Source organism: Dermacentor silvarum, chromosome 1 (genome assembly GCF_013339745.2).
Source record: "Dermacentor silvarum isolate Dsil-2018 chromosome 1, BIME_Dsil_1.4, whole genome shotgun sequence".
Taxonomy (NCBI): domain Eukaryota; kingdom Metazoa; phylum Arthropoda; class Arachnida; order Ixodida; family Ixodidae; genus Dermacentor; species Dermacentor silvarum.
In genome coordinates, this window is record NC_051154.1 from 91,925,874 (window position 1) to 91,945,147 (window position 19,274).

General features: G+C 44.6%; 1 protein-coding gene across 2 annotated transcripts in view; it reads right to left on the reverse strand.

Moving 5' to 3' along the window:
* Positions 1-19,274, reverse strand: part of LOC119432268 (retinoblastoma-like protein 1) — an 80,249-nt gene that overhangs the window by 50,551 nt on the left and 10,424 nt on the right. For both annotated transcript variants that reach the window (XM_037699491.2, XM_037699492.2), the window contains exons 6-11: positions 15,827-15,978; positions 11,929-11,993; positions 11,693-11,858; positions 11,223-11,395; positions 7,968-8,049; positions 7,313-7,459 (exon numbers count right to left, since the gene is read on the reverse strand). In XM_037699491.2, coding sequence (XP_037555419.1) covers positions 7,313-7,459; positions 7,968-8,049; positions 11,223-11,395; positions 11,693-11,858; positions 11,929-11,993; positions 15,827-15,978 — 785 coding nt within the window. The remainder of the gene's footprint in view (positions 1-7,312; positions 7,460-7,967; positions 8,050-11,222; positions 11,396-11,692; positions 11,859-11,928; positions 11,994-15,826; positions 15,979-19,274) is intronic.

A 19,274-nucleotide genomic window follows, 5' to 3' on the forward strand; every position in this document is an offset into this window, starting at 1 on the left:
GGTCACGAAAAATATTCGTATTAGGCGAAATTCGTATCTTCGAAACACAATTAAAACTAACCAAATTAAAGAGTCAGAGGTGAACTCACTCAGGCACACGCACGTAAAGAGCATTTACAGTATAGACCACTTATAACGTAACCGTTTATAGTGCAGAACTGGCTACAACGCGGCCTTTCCCGACTCCCGTTTACCCTCCCATAGAACTCCATGTATACGCATACCGCTTACAGTGCAGTCGCGCGAGACGAAATACTGGTTATAATGCGGCTTCTGCGGGAAAATCTCGCCAACAAGGGCGGCAGCGAGTACGCTTCTCAACGAGGTGAGCCCACCGATGGGAGAGGAGATCAACGACGGCGATGCGGAGGAAGAGCATGAGACATGGAGCATGAGTCCAAGGGCGATAAAATCGTCCCCGTGCGCCGTATATGCGAGTGAAAGCGCGCGCCTTCACGGAGAGCGAACGTGATTTTCGTCGCGCGAAAGGCCGTGGGGGTATGGGAAAGAGGGGGGGAAGGGGGGGCGACGCTGTGGCTGCGGCACCAAATGCGTATCTTGCAACTGGGCGCAAGGGTAACTAGCGACGCAATCTCCCACGCGAAAGGAGCAAAGCGCAAAGTAAGCGAGGGAGGGAGGGCGGCTTCTACTCTGCCAACAAATGCGTTCTTGTATTTGCGCCTGTGCCGGCTGTCCGTGTTGTCGCGCACACCGTATCTTGAAAGTGATCTCCACACAGCTCTGACCTTTGCAAGCACTGTGCCCTTACGCCGCTTAGTTTCTGTTGAAGCGATAGACCGCACGAACCTTCGCTCGCTGCGGCGGCCGCGCTTTCCCACGCCCCATGCAAAAGGAAAAGCACTAAAGCAACAAAAGCGCCACCGCTTCAAACTCTTCGTGCCCAGTCGCGGCCTCCGCGCTGTCCGGCGCCGCAACCGCGCCTCCGCACCAAAAGAGAAAGAGAGAAAGCGCGTGACTGTGCGCTGTTCTCTTTCGCGGCCGCCGGTGGGACTGCGTTTATTCGTATCAACTGACGCGGGTCAAAAGTCGATTTATAGTAACCGTTCTCTAGAACGTTGCACAGTAATGGGGCTCAGCCGGGACCTAAGAAAAATTCGTATCATCCGGAAATTCGTATTAGCCGTGATCGTATCATCGAGATTCCACTATATACTGTATAAAACAAAATGTTTTTGAGTGAATGCAATAAAGCTTTGTCAACCAGCACCTATGCTATTGCTGACCCATGACAGGGGTGGGACAGCTGTAACCGCTTTTGTAGTAATTTCTGGAGCAGAAAAATCTTAGTGTTGGAGCAGCATATTTTGAATTTGGAGCACAATACTGGGGGGGGGGGGGGGGGGTGAACATTTTGTAGAGCCGCAAATTTTTAATTGGCAGCGGTTCATTTGGAGCAGAACACTCCAAATATGGAGCTTAATGAAGAAAGTGAGCGCAATTTATGGTTTTGGACAAAATACCTGTTTCTGCATTCCTGTTTCATATTGCAGCAGTATGACGCCTAAACACGAACTGAAATTCCAGTCGAAAGCTATGGCGAACGCACTGGCATTTTTTTCTTCTGTCTCTCTTGCTCACTATTTTTAGAGCAGCCGTTTCTACGGCAAGCATCAGCATAACCGAGTGAACAAGCAGAGCAAAAGATGAAAGTGATTGCAGATCGCAGCAGGGGATGAAAGAATTGAGGAGGAAAGCAGAGAGGAGGGTGCAGCGACGATGACTACGAGATGGCGCCAGAGTAGCTTTGACATTCGCACTGTGAATGACTGGGCACGCTTGCTGCTGTACTGAATCTCCATATCGGCATCACCAGCGCATGCCAGTGACTAACCACAGCCAACATTTGCAGTACGCAATCAAACCAGTCATGTTTGCAGTGCCAATTCTTACGCGCATTATCAGTCTCGATTGGCATAAACAGGTTCATGCACTTCGCTCCTTTCTGTTTGGTTTCCACATTCAGCATGTTATTTTTATGGCTTAATGATATAGACGTCACGGCCACCACATGAAAAAAAAAAAAAATTAATTGCTGCGAAGCCTCTACCAACTTGTTTTAACTGTGTTTAACGCAGTTGCAATGCAGTAACTCAGAAATAGCAGTTTGTATCAAAGAGACTCTCATTATATAAACCTCTTTATTGTCCCTGTGGTGCTACTAGTACCTAGAGCATCTGGCGAGAAAATATTAGCATTCGACAAAAGCAGTAACATTCTTCGAACATGGGTGCTTAAAATGATTTACACGAAATGTCCTTAGTCTGAAATAGAACTTGTGCACTGCTACAGTGTTCCTCATAAGCGACGCAGAGCCCATTCAAAGCTGTCAAATTTCCTTTTGACAATGTGCACTCACACCACCGTAAGCAAAAACGTCGCACATATAAAATAAACACATTGAGTGAGTGTTAACAGGTGTCTCCTGATGCAGGGTTAGAGCGGATGACCGAGCCAGCACAGCGTGTTTGGTCTACCAGCCAGATAAGTATGAAGAAACTCATAGGTTCCCAAAAAACATGAACACGAGTTAGTGGACATGCTAATACCATTGTTCATTATCGCATGTGAATGCAGCGGAACGCAGGCTGGAGTGGTGCGATGCTCAACGACTGTGGCGACTCCTGATATCCTGAGGATATCAGGAATCCCAGGCTATTTACCTTGCTGCCCTTACCCTCCAAAACTGGCCTAAACACTTGTACTTGGTAGTCGCTTTTAGACTCAAATGCAGCACAATCAGTGCAATTGATGCAGCTGTACCACCCCTGACGTGAATATGCAGACGCTTCTACGTGGAAGCTGCTTGACAGAAATCAATTGGCAATATTCGCACAAAAATCCTTTTAACACAACATGCAAACCACACAGTAGAAAAAAATTGAAAGACACAGCACCACCAGTTTCCCTTGGTCTTATAGCAATGAACAGAAGCTGTTCCACAATCCAGCTTGTCTGTTTTAAGAAAACAATTCCAAATCATTTCTGGTAATTTCAGCCAAGGTGATGCACCCCCAAAGGTCAAATAAGTACTTACAACTTCGCGCATAACTATGCAAGGGCAGCATAGCGCTTAAATTACGCGTTTTAGTGCCACTGCGACAAAAATATTCTCTGAAGCAATCTGGCGATCCTGCTAATGTGCGGTCACTCACAGTGGCCTGGCTTGTTTAATTGAACTCATTAGCTGTTTGCATTTTAATTTAAAAAAGGAAAGGGAGATGTATGCCTAATATTCGTTATGTAAAGTGCACATTACCTTGCTACTTTAACTTTATTCTGCAGGGATGCCGACTTTTTTATAACCAGTAAGACATTCGCAGAGAATGCAGTAATAATTAAGGGGGCACATGGGTCCTGGCGAGAAAAAATTCAAAGTTCTCATTTTTATTATTTTTCTAATCCCCAAACCAGGGCGCACCTGTTGGCAAAAAAATGACACATCGTTGAGGATGAAAACACTGTATTTCTCCAATGAAACGTTCAGTTTTGTCCATGAAAGTGCTGACATGACCCATTTTTTGGTCATTCGCCATTCCAAAACCGTCTATCATAGCCAGGCCATCTCGGTCTTGTATGAAAGAGCATGTTTGCAGCTTGCTTTCCTGCCAAAACGAGCCTTCAATGCTGCTTCAGAAGAAAACTACCTGGTTTTGTAGCATAAAATGACATTTTTGCAATCTAACCTTTTGCAATTTTCTCAAAAAAATATTTTTCCAAGTTAAAATTTTGGGAGCAGCACTGTCCACTGTTACTCATTAAATTCTCTTAATTTATTTTTGCCTGAATGCTAGAGAGTCAGAGAGTGCACAAAAGCTATGATATAGTGTTTTAGGACACTGCAACATTTTGAAATCTTGTAGAAATCTCCAATAAAATTAACATTTGCAAAGTTGCAACTCTAGAATTTTATAACTTCAGCTAAAATACAGTTATAAACATTAAAATGCAAACTTGCACTCTTTGAACGTTCAGGAAGATACCTGCTTAATTTTATCTCTCTTGGTGCAGTACATTTTTGGCAAGTCACACCCCAAATTTATAACACATAAATAATTGGAACTGTTTTTTTTTTTTTTTTTTTTTTGGGGGGGGGGGGGGGGGACCTGGGGGGGTCAAGATGCTTTTTCACTTGAAAAAAAAAAACTAACTGCATATTTGTAATCAGCACACAAGGTTGAATATTACCTGAAAATTTCATGTGTCTAGAGTCAATAACAAAAGTGTTTTATGCGGAACCCAGGTCGCCCCTTAAGTTGCACAACAATTTTAGCAGAGCAGGCGGAACGCCAGCGACACATGCACAAAAACCCGAAGGAAGTGCCGAAAAGCATGTTGTTTGGCTGAGTGCCCGCATCCCATTGAATGGCAGTTGTGCTTCTTTCAAGTAATAAGAATTTTTCAGTGCATTGCGTGCGAGGATGTGGCATTGGAGGGCAACATATACCGAATTTACTCGCATAATGAACACACCCCCAGATTCATCGTGAAAAATCAGTTTTTTTTTTCCTCGTGTAATGAATGCACCCCAATCTTTGCTACTGTGCAGTCCCACAATCAAACGGCCGCGCTGTAGTTTTCCGGGAGACTAGAATCCTTTACTCTCGCACATGTGCTTAAAGCAAGCGCACTTAATCTCAATGCCCATCGCTGCGTTGGGAATACTTAATAATGGTGCCACGTGAGAATGCCGAGATCACGTAAACAAAATGCTGCAGCTAACTTCTGTAGGCTACACATCCACGCTAGCGGCAAACATGCCGTGGCAGCACACCGGCAGGAGCAGTGGGTTTGATGACTGAGAAGCTGATGGCAAAGCCTTGACAAGAGAACACTGGCGGTAAGCATGCGGTAAGAACAGGCTGCGTGTTATCACGGTAGCTGACGGAAACAGCAACCATGATAACGCTCAGCCTGTTCTCACCAGAACTTTGCCACCAGTCCCTGCGCAAAGGCACCTTGCAGACTCTAGAGAGAGAAAAGCCGTAGCTGGCTCTCTGCAACAGTTACCTTACGCAGTTTACATACTTTACTCGAACAAAATTGCAGAGAGCGCGTGCGCAATGCGTAGCCAGGCACGGGGGCGCGGCACACGGGAGAGTCCAAGTGCAGAAGGGGTGGCTGGAGTGGCCGGCACTTCGATGGCATAGTGAGCTGGCATAGTGTCGAATTCGCGTGTCTGTTGCTTGTTTTTGTGCCCATCTTTGGTTTTTCTGTGTGCAATGGGCCCCAAGTAGAGCTATATGCCTATTGCGGGACAGAGAGCTTATCAGGCACCGATAAACTTTGACATGACGATGAGCAGGACAGTCAAGGAAAGGGACACACGCAGCGTGGTTGTCACAACAACAGGTGCTGAAAAGCAGCGCTTCAACGTGATGCTTGCAATAACGGCAGACGGCCGGAAGCGGCTGCGAGGACGAGCTGTTGTGGATCCACGATGTGGATAAAGCGGCCAGCGACCAAGACGACAGGTCTGGTGGTTCCGATGTGGAGTGAAGTGCAATAACAACGCTGTTACGGTTTGCAAATAGTATATGTGCACTTTTACTGCAATGATAAGTTACCTAATGCATTTTCCAAATCACTACCATTGTACTTTTCAATTTTTGCCGTTTCGAAGAAGTTCCCATAAAATTTACCCCGCATAATAAACGCACCTCCCAATCAGTTTAGTGGAGTCAGTGCGTTTCATTACCATAAAATCGGGCCAAATCGTTCACAGCAAAGCGCCGCAGTGTATAGTCGAATCTCGTTAATTCGAACTGCCGGTTTATTGCCGGTCAAACTTGCATGTATTCCAATCGGCGAAAACGCCCAGTAATTCGAACATACCGCGCACGGACAATGCTCTTAGCAGCGCGCCAAGTCACGCAGTGGCGCCTCCGACCGGCATTGCTCCGACACCGCCATAGAGCAAAAGCTCAGGAGAGACCCCTCAATGCCGCGCGCGACGGAAGGGGGAAAAAAGAACCCACAGCAGAAATTTCACCCTCTTTCAAATTGCAACGTCACCGTTTCTGCATCACGCCGGCACATGCGTGTACGTGCCAACTAGAGTGTTCTAGACAACCGTATTCTAGTACACTCGAGTGCCGACGTCTCAACCACGCGGAGAAAATGGCAGTGAACCCTTCTCCTTTATGCTTCCTCTATTTTCTAGTCACATGTTGACCTTGCACGCTGCGGCTGCAGCGCAGAGGGAAGCAGCGGCGGAGGCGCAGTCCGGCCAACGAAACTACTTACGCCGGCGAACGCTCGCTTCCCAATAACAGCAGAAAACGAAACTTAGGAGCGGGCTTAGCCGGCGCCAGCACGGCGGCGGGCGCGCACGGAGACAGTCGAAGGTGACAGAGCTACGAGAGAGTTGAGGGGGAGGGCGAGGGAAGCTACCGAAGCGTCGGAGTTGCAGAGGCCAAATCCGATTCCCTGCCGCCCTCCTCCCTCACCTTCGACGGTCTCCGCACACACCCGTGTGCCGGCGCCGCCTGCTCCCTGAAGCTTCGTTTTCTGCCGTTATCGGGAAGCGAGCGTTAGTCGGCGTTGGCAGTTTCGTGGCCCTCGCTTGCTATGCGCTTGCGCGCCGCGATTTTTCACGACTCTCACCGTTCGTGCATCGTGCTATGGTGCACGAATACTTCAAAAATGCCTCCTTCTTTTCATTCAAACTTCTTTTAATTCGAACAAATTTTCGGGCCCCTTCGAGTTCGAATTATCGAGATTCGACTGTGTATTTCAATGTGTGCCGCCGACCGCTTATCCATACTAACGCAGTGGCGGTGCTGCCAGCTGTAGCTCAGTCTCGCGGAGAATACAGTTTCTACACTCGAAAAAGAAAGGGAAACGAAAGGCCTGCAATCAAACAGTGATTCCTGGAAAAGTGTAAAACAAAAACTCACTCACAGCAATTTGCTATATAGTTCTCATATTACAGTCTCCCTCACGGATTCTTCGCAGGAACAAGAAAAATTATTATTTCTAACGCAAACCAGGAGTTCCCTGTCATATTGACACACCATGTATCTCACAAACAAGCCCTTCTTCCCAGAACACTTGCACCACGGTAGTACTTCAACCAAGGCCGAGGCCAAGGTCTTGGTTCAAATACTGCATATGGTAGTATGTGTATTGTAAGCAGGAGCAAAGGCAGGCCTACATATAAAAATTGTCTTTGTGGGTGGTGTATTGCCACTGCAGTTTTAGCTTGTCGGTGACTATAGCTACCTCCTTCATAAGTACGGCTGCACAAAAGTGAAGAGCCGCACATAAGACACAGACATCCAAAACCACTCACTGCAAGGTCTGCATTATTTGGCCTTTTCTGCTTCATTTCAATGTTGAGAATATTTTCAAATGCCTTGTAGAACAATGTCTCTCCTAACTGCAGTCGTTTCCGAGCAAAATCCATATGTGCACTGGTACCTCGCTGGTCAGATGCAGGCTGAAAAGAAAACAAAATAGTGAGGTTGGGGGAACACCGACTCTAATAATGTACTACATGAGGAAAGACTGCATACACTAAATACCTTTGAGATATTCAGCACCGAAGAGGTCAGAAGAATAAGGCTGACCAATGTGCTGTATATGTTTCGAGCACGTTTCATCCCCTGAATATTTTTGTACACAAGAGGTTGGACCATATGTTGCCATGCCACATTAACATGTATTTTCCAAGTGTGCTGTACACAGGTTCAAGGCATCACAATTCAATCTAGGTGGATTCACATGCTATATGTATAGAGGCTTACGGGCTCATCTAGTACTTACCCTGCTAGGTACAGTATTTTATACGCTAGAAGTTAAAGAATTGAATGGAACCACCCAGCCGCTTCAGGTGCAAGAAAAATCTCTGCTTTTCAGAAAAGAACTCGAAAGGAATGGAGAGCCCCACATCAAACACTGATCAATGCCGATTGACACAAATGCGCATGAAGAGAACACCTGCTTACCTGGGCATATGCGGTACAGAAGGCATCCCCCATTGACTTCACAGTCTCCAAGACAATGGCTTCCAGAGAAGGATCAAGTGTGCTGAACAAATTACATAAATCAACTCTATTAAAACAGCAATTGACACATAAGAGTTATTCCCTACAAGAAAAACAAGCAGCAGAACCTTACATCTCAAGTGAGTCCATGGAGTAAAATAGGACACCTAGATAAATCCATCAAATGAATTCAGACAAGTTAATGCACAGAAACTACCGCAATCTGGTGCAACGTACAACTCATCCATGTTGTTAAAATATGCCCATAACAGCAAGAGATACACCCACGACTGATGTTCAGTGGCAGATCACCCCCGTCCACTGCAGTAATCACTGCCTATACACTACAGTAATGCCTAGAAAGATTTCAAAGAAACATGTTAAAAATATGGTATAAAGCTCAAGCGTGACACTGAAAGGATATTGCAATCAGTCAAGTACAATGCTCTTTGCTCCCTTTGTCAAGGCTCTGCATTGATGCAATTTCATGCAACAATGCATAAATATCATATTCAGAGAGGGCCTTCCAATGCCAAAACAGCCCCCGAAATTTTAGTAATCCCTATGAAAACGCCCTCCTAAGAAAGAGAAGCAGTTCACAAGCAGACTGAAAACACCCAAAATAATGTCCGAAGCACTATAAATGAACGAACCGCACTGGAAAAGCAAAGTTTCACCAACCCACACGTGAAGCCTGGGGACAGAATGTGTCCACTTTTTCAACTAGCAATATTCAACCCTCAGCTCACACTTCTGCCTCTGCGCAAAGTGTCCATAGTTCTGCCATCTGTACTAGTGCCGCACATATGTGCAAACAATGTGTGCTTCCCTGTAACTGTGATGCAGGTATTTCTTCAGTGCTTCGTGACACTGTGAGCAGTTCAAACATGCTCAAATTGCCTCAAAGTGAGTAAACTTCAACTACATACTAAGTGACAAATGTGTAGCAGTGATGTAAATGATCCTTCAACCAATTAACTCAGCAAAAACACCTACCTAGCCTCCTTTATCAAGACATTTGCCAATAAGCTTGTGTATGCTTATGCTATGTATTTGGATGCCACTTCCCAAAAAACAAGCAAAATGCTACTTGTGACAAATAAGAGATATGCACTGATTGCATGCATCTTAAACCAGCAGTAGCCCAGTGAGCATGGTAAGAGTGAATACCAATGACCTTGAAACCAATCAATGATACAGTAGCCATTAATTTTCCTGTGCTATTTTTTCCATGTAAGAACATTTACATGTCAGATACTTCACAACACCGCTTTGTGTACATTCAGTCCAAGTTCACCGTTTAAGCTTGTTGATTAGCAGCACACTTTACCAACAGCTAATTTTGTAGGAACGATAAATCACTGCAAATTGGCTACATGCAGTATACAACCAGTGCAAAGTCCTTTTCTTTGGGTACCCGCCATGGTTGCTCAGTGGCTATGGTGTTGGGCTGCTGAGCACAAGGTCGCAGGATCGAATCCCGGCCACAGCAGCCGCATTTCGATGAGGGCGAAATGCGAAAACACTCATGTACTTAGATTCAGGTGCACGTTAAAGAACCTCAAGTGGTCCAAATTTCCAGAGTCCCCCACAACGATTTCCAGAGTCTCCCACAACGGCGTGCCTCATAATCAGATTATGGTTTTGGCACATAACCCCATAATTTAATTTTTTTTAGGTGTTGGCAAATATTCAAAATTTTTAAATACGAATCAAATACTACGCACTAACTATTCGTATTCATATTCAAAAAGGAACTATTTGGTATTTTCAAGAAGTCAAAACTAACCAATTATTTCGCAACATCCGAATGTTAAAGTCTGATTACTGTTCTCCATCTGCTAAACAAAGTATTGCAAATTATCAGAAGTGAGACGACAAAAGTTTTTTAAACAATGCAGAAACATAGTGGGTAATGAAAGCTTTCTTTTCGGTTTCATGGTGGAAGCCTACATGACAACCTGTGATTTTTGCTTGTCTATCATTTATTGTTTTGGCAGTATAGTCATGGCACAGTTTTATCTTTTAATTATATGCTAAAACCTGTGATGTTTTCCTTGTAACAGGCCCTTCTACAGATGTTTACGACACAGAAGTGCCAGCAGCTTCTTTCTTGCTTTTTTTAACAAGTTCTGTTCGTTTTGTACCGCAACCATTGATTCTCCGTTTTTTGAAAGCTAGTCACACAGCCACCATTCTTGCTCGGAAAGCTTGTCTGCAACCAAGCTCGAAAGTTATGAAGAGGCAATTCGTGCAGTTTTTTTAATGGCAATAAGTAATATTGGGTTTAAAACTTATCCTTTTTCACGGATTGTTAGCTGTCTCGGTACAAGCACGGTACCTAATTATACCGAAGTAAATATTGCTGCTATAAATATATGCGTCTGTGTTTGACTATTCGATATCTACTGTTTGTATTCGAGAAAGTTTATACTTGCCCACTTCTACTTCTTTTTTTTTTCATTTAGGCATAAAACGACCATGAAAGCTCATGAAATATTTTACAAGATATTTGTCTGTAGAGGGTCTCCTCTCAGCACTCACACATGGCATGCAAGACACATATGTGGCCATGCATGTCATGCTGCCTTCCACTAAGCTTTGAATAAGCCCGAATAAAAGCTACTGTACATGTTAAAAGGACACTAAAGAGAAACACTTAATCAGTTAAAACTGATTCAGTTAAAACTGATTAAGTAATCTTTCAAATCTATTTTCATTAATTTCCCAGCAATAGATTGAATTTTATAAGAGCAAATAAAGTTCAAAGTTCTTTCCCCCCTCCTATTTCGAACCAAGACAGCTTGACATGATGGATTTCAATGTATTTCCCGTACTTGGGTCATTCTGGGTCAGTGCACAGAAACCCGAATATAAACATGATTATAAAAGTGCGCTATCTGGTCTTACATTACGGGGTGACGAAGCCGTTACGTCATCCAAGTGGGAGGCTGCTCTACGCAGTCCGGATTTTGAAGCATAACTATGGGCAGTCCAACGGGCCCGCGACGTGGCGGAGAGGCTAAGCCTTTCTGTCCCGACGTGGGAGCAGCCCGCTACGTGCTAGTGCACGTTCCAAAGGACCTCAATAAAGTTTTTCCATTCCATCTGGTCTTACTTAACATTCAGCAAGTGATAAGCCTAGAAGAATTGTGCCCTAACCCTCTGCCAACCTACATAACTTAAAAATGAAAGTGACGGCCCTGCAGTACATACCTGAAGAGAGCCTGTAGCTCCTTGCTTGGGGCATTTTTGCAGCCAGCCAAAAGAGCCTGCAACTTGCTCGCACACTGAGTAGCAGTTGACACTGGGCTCCGATTGATGGCTTCACGGTTGTGCAGATTGCTACGGCCTGTCAAGGGTGTCAGGAGCTGGGGAACCTCCACCAGCTGCTGGAGGGAAACTATGTTTCAGTTCCTTCCTTGCATCAGATACTATATTGATTAGAGGGAAGAGGCTCTCCTAGCTCACTGCATCAACGCTACATAAATGGCTACAATACTGTTAAACTTTTTTTAGCATTATGTTCATGCCAACATGAAAGATTCTGCAATCTAGTATTTTTCACTGAAACAGTGAAAAATGTCTGCTCTAAGAACACCCCATAAACTGTTAATGCAAGTGTCACGTGGTGCTCTCACAATAGGCATAGCATAGCATAGCAGGATGGAAACAGAATGCCATACCTTGACTACGGTGTCAGCTTGGCACATTCGCAACTCTCGCTGCACAGAGTCCAAGGTGTGTCGTGGTGTACCTATTCGTTCCTGGGCATTGTCATCAAGAAAGATCCGCTCATCCAGGTCACCTTCTTTCAGGACACCCTCCTCATAGGTTTTGTTTAGCTTTTTGCTGTAAAAAGAAACTTTTAGTATACCCTCTACAATCATACCAATCATGCATAAAAACAAAACGTGCTCACATGCTGGTGTCAAAGGCTGCTGGATCAAGAGACAAGGCAAGAGTCTTGAAGTCACCATGCAGAATCTGAAAGTTCTCAACCATTACACGAGCTCGCAACAAGAAATCACTTAAGTCACACAAGCGACGGCACTTAAGCTGCTGGCAATAATCTATAGAAACATAAAATGCCCATCTAAAATAGATGCACAGCAAAGAGGTCAACACATTTTTTACAGCCCAAAAATGCAGTTCCGATTTTTCAGATCCTTTGCACCATTGAACTATTTTATCTAGCTTATTAAAATCAAGGAGAGGCAGAAAGGGAAGAAGGCTTCAACCCTGAATCAGGAGCACTGGTTAAAAAAACCTAGACATACTACAGTTTACAATTTCTACCTGAACATTTCCATGGTATAGAGACGCTCAAACTAAAAGGGGTTGAGACACCAAATTCTGAGGCTATAGACGGTTTCAGTGTTTACAAACAAACCTCGCTTGCCGCTGATTGGTTGCCCCATCGGAACTTCCGGCAGGAGAGCTAGAAGCACTTCCGGCTATGTTGTTTGAAGGCATGCGCGACGCGAGGCCGGCGTGTCGATGTTTGCACTGCTTGGTGGAATCTGATGAGCTGATTCTACATCGTGAATATTGTCGAGATGACGAGCGACTACTTTAAGGCACTTAGCACTGAAGCAAAAGATCGGTATCGCCAAAAGCTGATGTTTAGAGGCAGAGAGCTGCCCGATCCGCTGGACGATGATGTCGTGTGATTTTCGTTTTCGCCGGGCTCCAAACACCTTCCCTCAGTTACAACCCCGGAGCACCAAGCGGAGCATCTTAGTGAGGACACGCAATGAACGCAGACTGTTGTCTTCAAGGCAGGTAATAGGACTGCCGAAAACTAGAAAAACTTTAATGGCACTTTTTTCTTCTTTTCGGGGTTTTACGTGCCTAAACCAGTTCTGATTATGAGGCTCGCCGTAGTGGAGGGTTTCGGATTAATTTTGACCACCTGGGGTTCTTTAACGTGCCCTACAACACAAGCACACGGGCGTTTTTGCATTTCACAATGGCACTTTTATTGCTGCAAGCTGGAGGATCAAGTGGTAAGCTGTGCATGTGTACATGCACGTTTTCTGCGTCATATGCCTTGTTTCTGCTTTTCAATATGCATTCACAAATAACTGTACATTCTCAAAAGTCATTCAGTGCAAGAAGCCTAGGTCGACTGAAATGGGACTAACTTAAATGCTCACGAATTTACCACACTTCTAACAAAATGAAACCTGTAGTGTTGGGCACGAGATTGCAAACAATAATTGGCCTCCGTTAATTCGTAAATGCTTTTAGAATGTGGCCGAAACTTCCTACATGCATGCACGAAAATTGTAACTTTACTGCGATTCTGCTCTGCGATACCGATACGAATGCTACGAATACGATACGACATACCGCCGCGGTGGCTCAGCGGTTACGGTGCCCGGTTGCTGACCCGAAAGACGCCGTTTGGACCCCGGCTGTCGCATTTCGATCGAGGCGAAATGCTAGAGGTCCGCGTACTGTGCGATGTCAGTGCACGTTAAAGAACCACAGGTGGTCGAAATTATCCGGAGCCCTCCATTGCGGCATCCGTCATAGCCCGAGTCGCTTTTGGACGTTAAACATGATAAACCAATGCACACATGTACCTAGGTAGTAAACCTGCAGAAGTGCACTTGTGCCCCAGATACGGAAAACATTAAAATAAAACGGCGGCAGCATGGCACCCGCTAAACAATAAGTTTAACTCATGTTCGTAGCATGGCGATCCACGCCGAGGCAAGAAACAGGACGAGCAGCCAAACTCGGGGCGAGAGTCAAGCTGCTCTCGCGTGAGTCACATGACATACGGCCAGAACAATCGTCCAGTAGCACTTTTATTATTCAGCATTATAGCAGTCCGGCTATCCCACGTAGTAACGTACCTTGGATGAAGTGAGCAGAGCAAATCTGGGAGCTCTTGGTAGGCTCCCAGATTTGAAAAACACCGTTGACGAGTAAACGTAATGAAAACAGTCGATGCTCTTAGAGCTACTTGCAGTCACACAAAACACTGAATGCCGCAAGTCGCACTTATATCGATATATCCGAAAAATAACACAGAATATGCACAAGACGAGCGCGTGAGTGAACAAATACCAGCAAAAACGAGCAAAAGCAACGGCTACCGGAAGTTTCCCAGGGGCACCGGAAGCCGGCGCACAGCGTTGCCAGAGCGCGGTGGCGCTGGATGAAACCGTCTATAAAAAGCCTGCTGTAGACTTCCTTTGTAAGCAAGGACACTCAACATGAAGTGTTGGACACAGCAAACATTTAAAATATATTTTGATTCGTTTCCAAAGAGTGCATAAATGCTCGTTTTCACGATCGAGACCAATCGCTAGCGCAATTGACACTGACGTCACTGTGTTGGAAGCATAACGAAAGATTTAGTGACGTCATACCACATTAGAGTGACGTACAATGAGCGGTGACCCACAGCACAGGGCAAGCCTAGACAGCCTCAAGACTAGAGTGAAGTGAGCAGCATCGGACACAGACGTAGAGTCAGAATCGAAGCTGCCGCAGCTAGCCATGACAACTGCCGGCGTGGTTTTGTTTGCCTGCGCTGGTACAGAACGTGTGTGCGAGAGCAGATGATGCCGCAGTGCCTGCGTCACAACTTTGTGGGCCCACGTGACCAAGCTTCCTAGACAGTGACGTCACTGTCCAACTTGGCACCCAGAAACCGAAACCGAAAGTCGTTCACATAAATAGTGTGATATTACATTATTTACCGAGAATATATAAATCTTCGAGCGTGTATGATGCTTCCTGGAGCAATAAGAAACGTTTGAAACAAAGAACGCACAAGCCACAAATTTGACGTCTCAACACCTTAAAAGAAAATCTTTATCCAAATATAAGCCCACACAACACCACTTATTTCTCTTTTACAGCAATGCCATATACTAAAAGAAATGCCAACATTGGAAGGGAAGCTAAATCGACAAACAAAACCTTTAAATCATATACTCAAAACAATTGAATGTTTCCATGCAACCAACAAAGATTGACAAGGCTCAATGAACTTGGGCACTGTTTAACAATAACATGAACATAATCCTGCATAAATTAAGGCATTTGAGGAAGACATCCACAGGTCAGCTTCATTCGTGGGCCAAAATATTTTTAAAAAATGTTCACTCAGGAGTAACCACCATATATGTATGGCGGCACTAACATATGTCATTAGTGGCTGATGTACCATATGTATCGTGGCACTAACACTTGTCAAGAGTGGCTGATGTACAATGATTAAATGTATGTCTGAAACATTACACCATGTTGATGACAGGTAGAAAGGAAACCCATATGGGTTTATAAAAAGGCTTCCTAGTTGAAGAAAAATTTATCCTGGTCTGGGGAACTCTGCCGTCCTCAGTGTACTTGCTTTACCATCCAGACTTCTCTACTGACCAAAAGGCCAACAGATGGCATCGCAAGGCAAAGTTCATCAGCAACTTGAAGCGCAGGAACAGCGAATAAGCGAATGACTTTTGTAGCTTCATGCCGCTTTTGGGTGGATGACAATTATCCCCCTCCTGAAACTCCCTACATGTTGTGTATTTCTGCAAAACTCTCTACTTTTTCTCTGTTCAAACCCAAGTCTCAAACACTGGCTGTACATAAATTTGAAAACTGCAGCTAAGAATGCTACGTATGCACATTATCCCTTTCGTATGCACACAGAGAAGGATATGCACATGCACATCGTTCCCTTACGGATGATTCTCACCCCTAAACTAGGTTAAAAGGAGCTGCAGGACATTTCAGCATCATACAAAACGAGCCACAACATAAAAATTAGTGCCTCAAGGTTTCACAAAACACCTTACCTTTTCTTCCATAAGCTGCTGAATGGGATACCTGAAATGGTGGGCTTTGAGAACTGAAGCATCCTCAAAGTTGCCATCATGACTTTTCACAAGTTCTCTGATGATTCCCACATCCTGATTGTCACTGTCTTTTTTTAGTTTATCTTGCTGCGCTGTAAAATCATGCAACGCAAAAGAAAATTGACATTTTTCCAGTGGGCTCTCCCCTTCACCCAGCAGGGCTGCAGCTAACAATTGTTTGGTTTCTTAAACATTTCCACATGTCGCAAACATATACGTAGTTTAATGAAATAAAATGCTCAGGAGTATTTACATCACTGAAGATCTAATATTTTAGGAAAGCAATACTTAGATAATTTGTCAAATGGAATACTCAGGACATGCAATGTGGTATGCCTAAACCTGGAAAGCAAACCAAACTGTTAGTAAGTACAACTAGTATTGCCACTGTAGTATCCCAAGGTGGCCCCTACCACGGACATACAATGTCATCCTAGTACACATTAAAAGGGCACAAGAGCCTTCAAACCAAGTCTTCATGTAAAATAAAGCCACCATTTAGGCAACCAGCTTAATTGCTTTCCATTTTCATGCTAGCATGGGCTGCGAAATATTTCTTTCAAATATAAACAGTTCTATTGTAAGACACTAAAAGCAAGGCATGCATCTCTCCCAAGTCTTGTAAAAAAAAAAGTCTGGGGTATTACGTGCTAAAACCACAATTTCATTATGAGGCACACCGTAGCGAGATACTCCGGATTAATTTTGACCATCTGCAGTTCTTTAACGTGCACCCAATGCACGGCACACGGGTGTTTTTGCATTTCACCCCGATCGAAATGCGGCCACCGCAGCCAGGATTCGATCCCGCGGCCTTGGGCTTAGTAGCGCGCCTTAGCCACTACGCCACCACGGCAGGTCTCCCAAGTCTCGTATCAGTAAATAAGATTCTGGTGATAAAGTTTATTTGTTCTTACAACTACAGATATCTGTACATTTATGCATGCAAAACCTTCTTTCATCATTAGGTCCTGCTTATCAGGCACAAGACACTTCTTTTTTGTCCTTGAGAAACGTATTTTCATGCAGGGTTCGTACAGGTTTCCAAGAAAAAAATTCAAGGACTTTTCAAGGACCTTTCAAAAAATTTTAATATTTAATACGGTAGTTCACACGTTACATTTTATTGGACAGAACAAAGGACTTAGTGCACGTACAGTTTCTTTTGACTAGATGAAATTCTGAAGCTCAGGGCAGGTCTTTCAGTTTCTTTTCTATTTGCGTCTTAATGCTGCCGAGTTCTTCAGCCTTCGCTTTTGCAGTCTTTCTCAAGCTGTTTGATTTCACCACGTGCGAGATGTCACCAGTTCTCTCAGCCTTTTCTGCATATCCATCGGCAAAGACCGTTAAATCGACAACGACTGCCTCAAGCATCTTTTTCTTCGTCTGCAACCCTTCAACTTCTTCCATGATTGTGCGCCTTTTTGTCTGCTTTGAGTTTTCCTGGTACCGTTTCCTTTCCGATTCCAAGTGTGCACCGTAATGCTGCCTCGCTGCAGACACAGCTATTCCGAGTTCTTTTGTTATAGGAACATTCAAAATTCCACCTTCCCTGTCCTCTGCGTCACATATAATACGCTGTGAAATGTATGACAAACCTTTCAGATTCTCTACGGAGATATGGCAGTTGACGCTGAACCCCCGTTCGACAGTTGCTTGCCCATGGCTCAAAACAAGCAACAGCCTGACTGCTTTCCACAGCTCTTTGTAGGAGGGATTGAAGCTCAGGAGGTCATGAAAAAACTCATCCAGCCTGCTAAGGCTCCTCTCAAATTTTCGCGCGGTGGGGGTCCGGCGCAACCCGAAGTTTGTAATCGTCGTTGCTGAGCCAGGCGTTTTGTAATTTACATTTCCCAGGCATTATTCTGAACCATGCGCACCACAACCGAAACGGGGGGAAAAGCAAACAAGGCGTCGACGACCCCGGAGCACGCACGCAGATAAACAAAGCACAATGTGGCCAACAGACAACGCTCAGGCAATGAGGCTGTACCTGTTTTCAGTGAGTTGCCAATAAATCCAGCCCAAAGCAACCCCCCCCCCCCCCCCAAAAAAAAAAAGTGAAATACCACTAAATTCAACTGTTAAGATTCATGTAACTGCTTTTTCGTTACAAATAAGCATGGTGGCACAACCTGTATTTTTCCCGAGGAGGTCGAGACGCTCTAGCCTCATTGTGGCCAGCAACTTATGGCTTTTGGCCAACCCCGAAATCGAAGCAAGCCAGAGGGCAAAAAACGTAAAAAGTGCACGATGGACGCACGCTCACTTCTTCCTCGAGCAGGAAGTTTGACTTTCGCGGTCCCGCCGTTGCAGAAAGCAATGAAGTTTGCCGGGACCACCCTCAACCGCCATATAATGTGAGTCGCACTGTTGGACCCCGTGAAAACCCCAAGAATTCAAGGGTTTTCAAGGATGGAAAAGAAATTCCAGGACTTTAAAGGCCTTGAAAACAGAACTTTCAATTTCAAGGGTTTTCAAGGATTTCAAGGACCTGTGCGCACCCTGTCATGTGATACCACGTAAGTCTCCATCTTAACTAGGAATGATTTGGCAAATTGATTTAACTGAATGATGTAGCATTAGCAAATGAGCATCCCAGATGTTCATTTGCCCTATTGTACTTTTATAGAAGGAACTAAAGTAGAACAAGGGGGGAGTAGCATCACTCATTGGGAATGGGAGTCTGCATAAACCATGCAAATAATGACCACCATTATGGATGGAAACATATATATATATATACTGTACAAGAAAAGGGGCCCATACCCGCCGTAGTGGCTTAACGGCTATGGCTTTGCACTGCTGAATACGAGGTCACAGGATCAAATCCCAGCTGCAGTGGCCGCATTTCAATGGGGGTGAAATGCAAAGACGCCCGTGTACTGTGCATTTGGTGCATGGTAAAAAACCCCAGATGGTACAAATTAATTCGGACTCCCCCACTAAGACGTGCCTCATATCTAGATTATGGTTTTGGCTTGTATAACCCCAGAATATACTTAAGATATATTTAAGATAGGGGCCTATGTAAACTGTGCCACCGTTCATCACTTTAATGAAGCTGCCTTCTTTATCCATCTCCAAGTCATGGCTGCCAACCTGTGAACTTTAAAATTCATAAAATCTTGCAAAATAGACGAGACGGATCATAGCACACATTGTTAAATGTATGCCCCGAGTACACACCTTTTCTATAACAGTTACTTTTTCCATGACTCTGTCATTGCCAATGTCGCCTGCTTGAGGAACTTTTCTGAATAAGCTTGCTCGAAGCAAGTGCTCGCTAGTTATTAATATGTCGCCTTGCACTGCCACAAAAGGGCGGTGCACAATGACTCTTTTGTGTAATTTTGCACCACTATCTTTCGAGAACATTTTTGTTAGC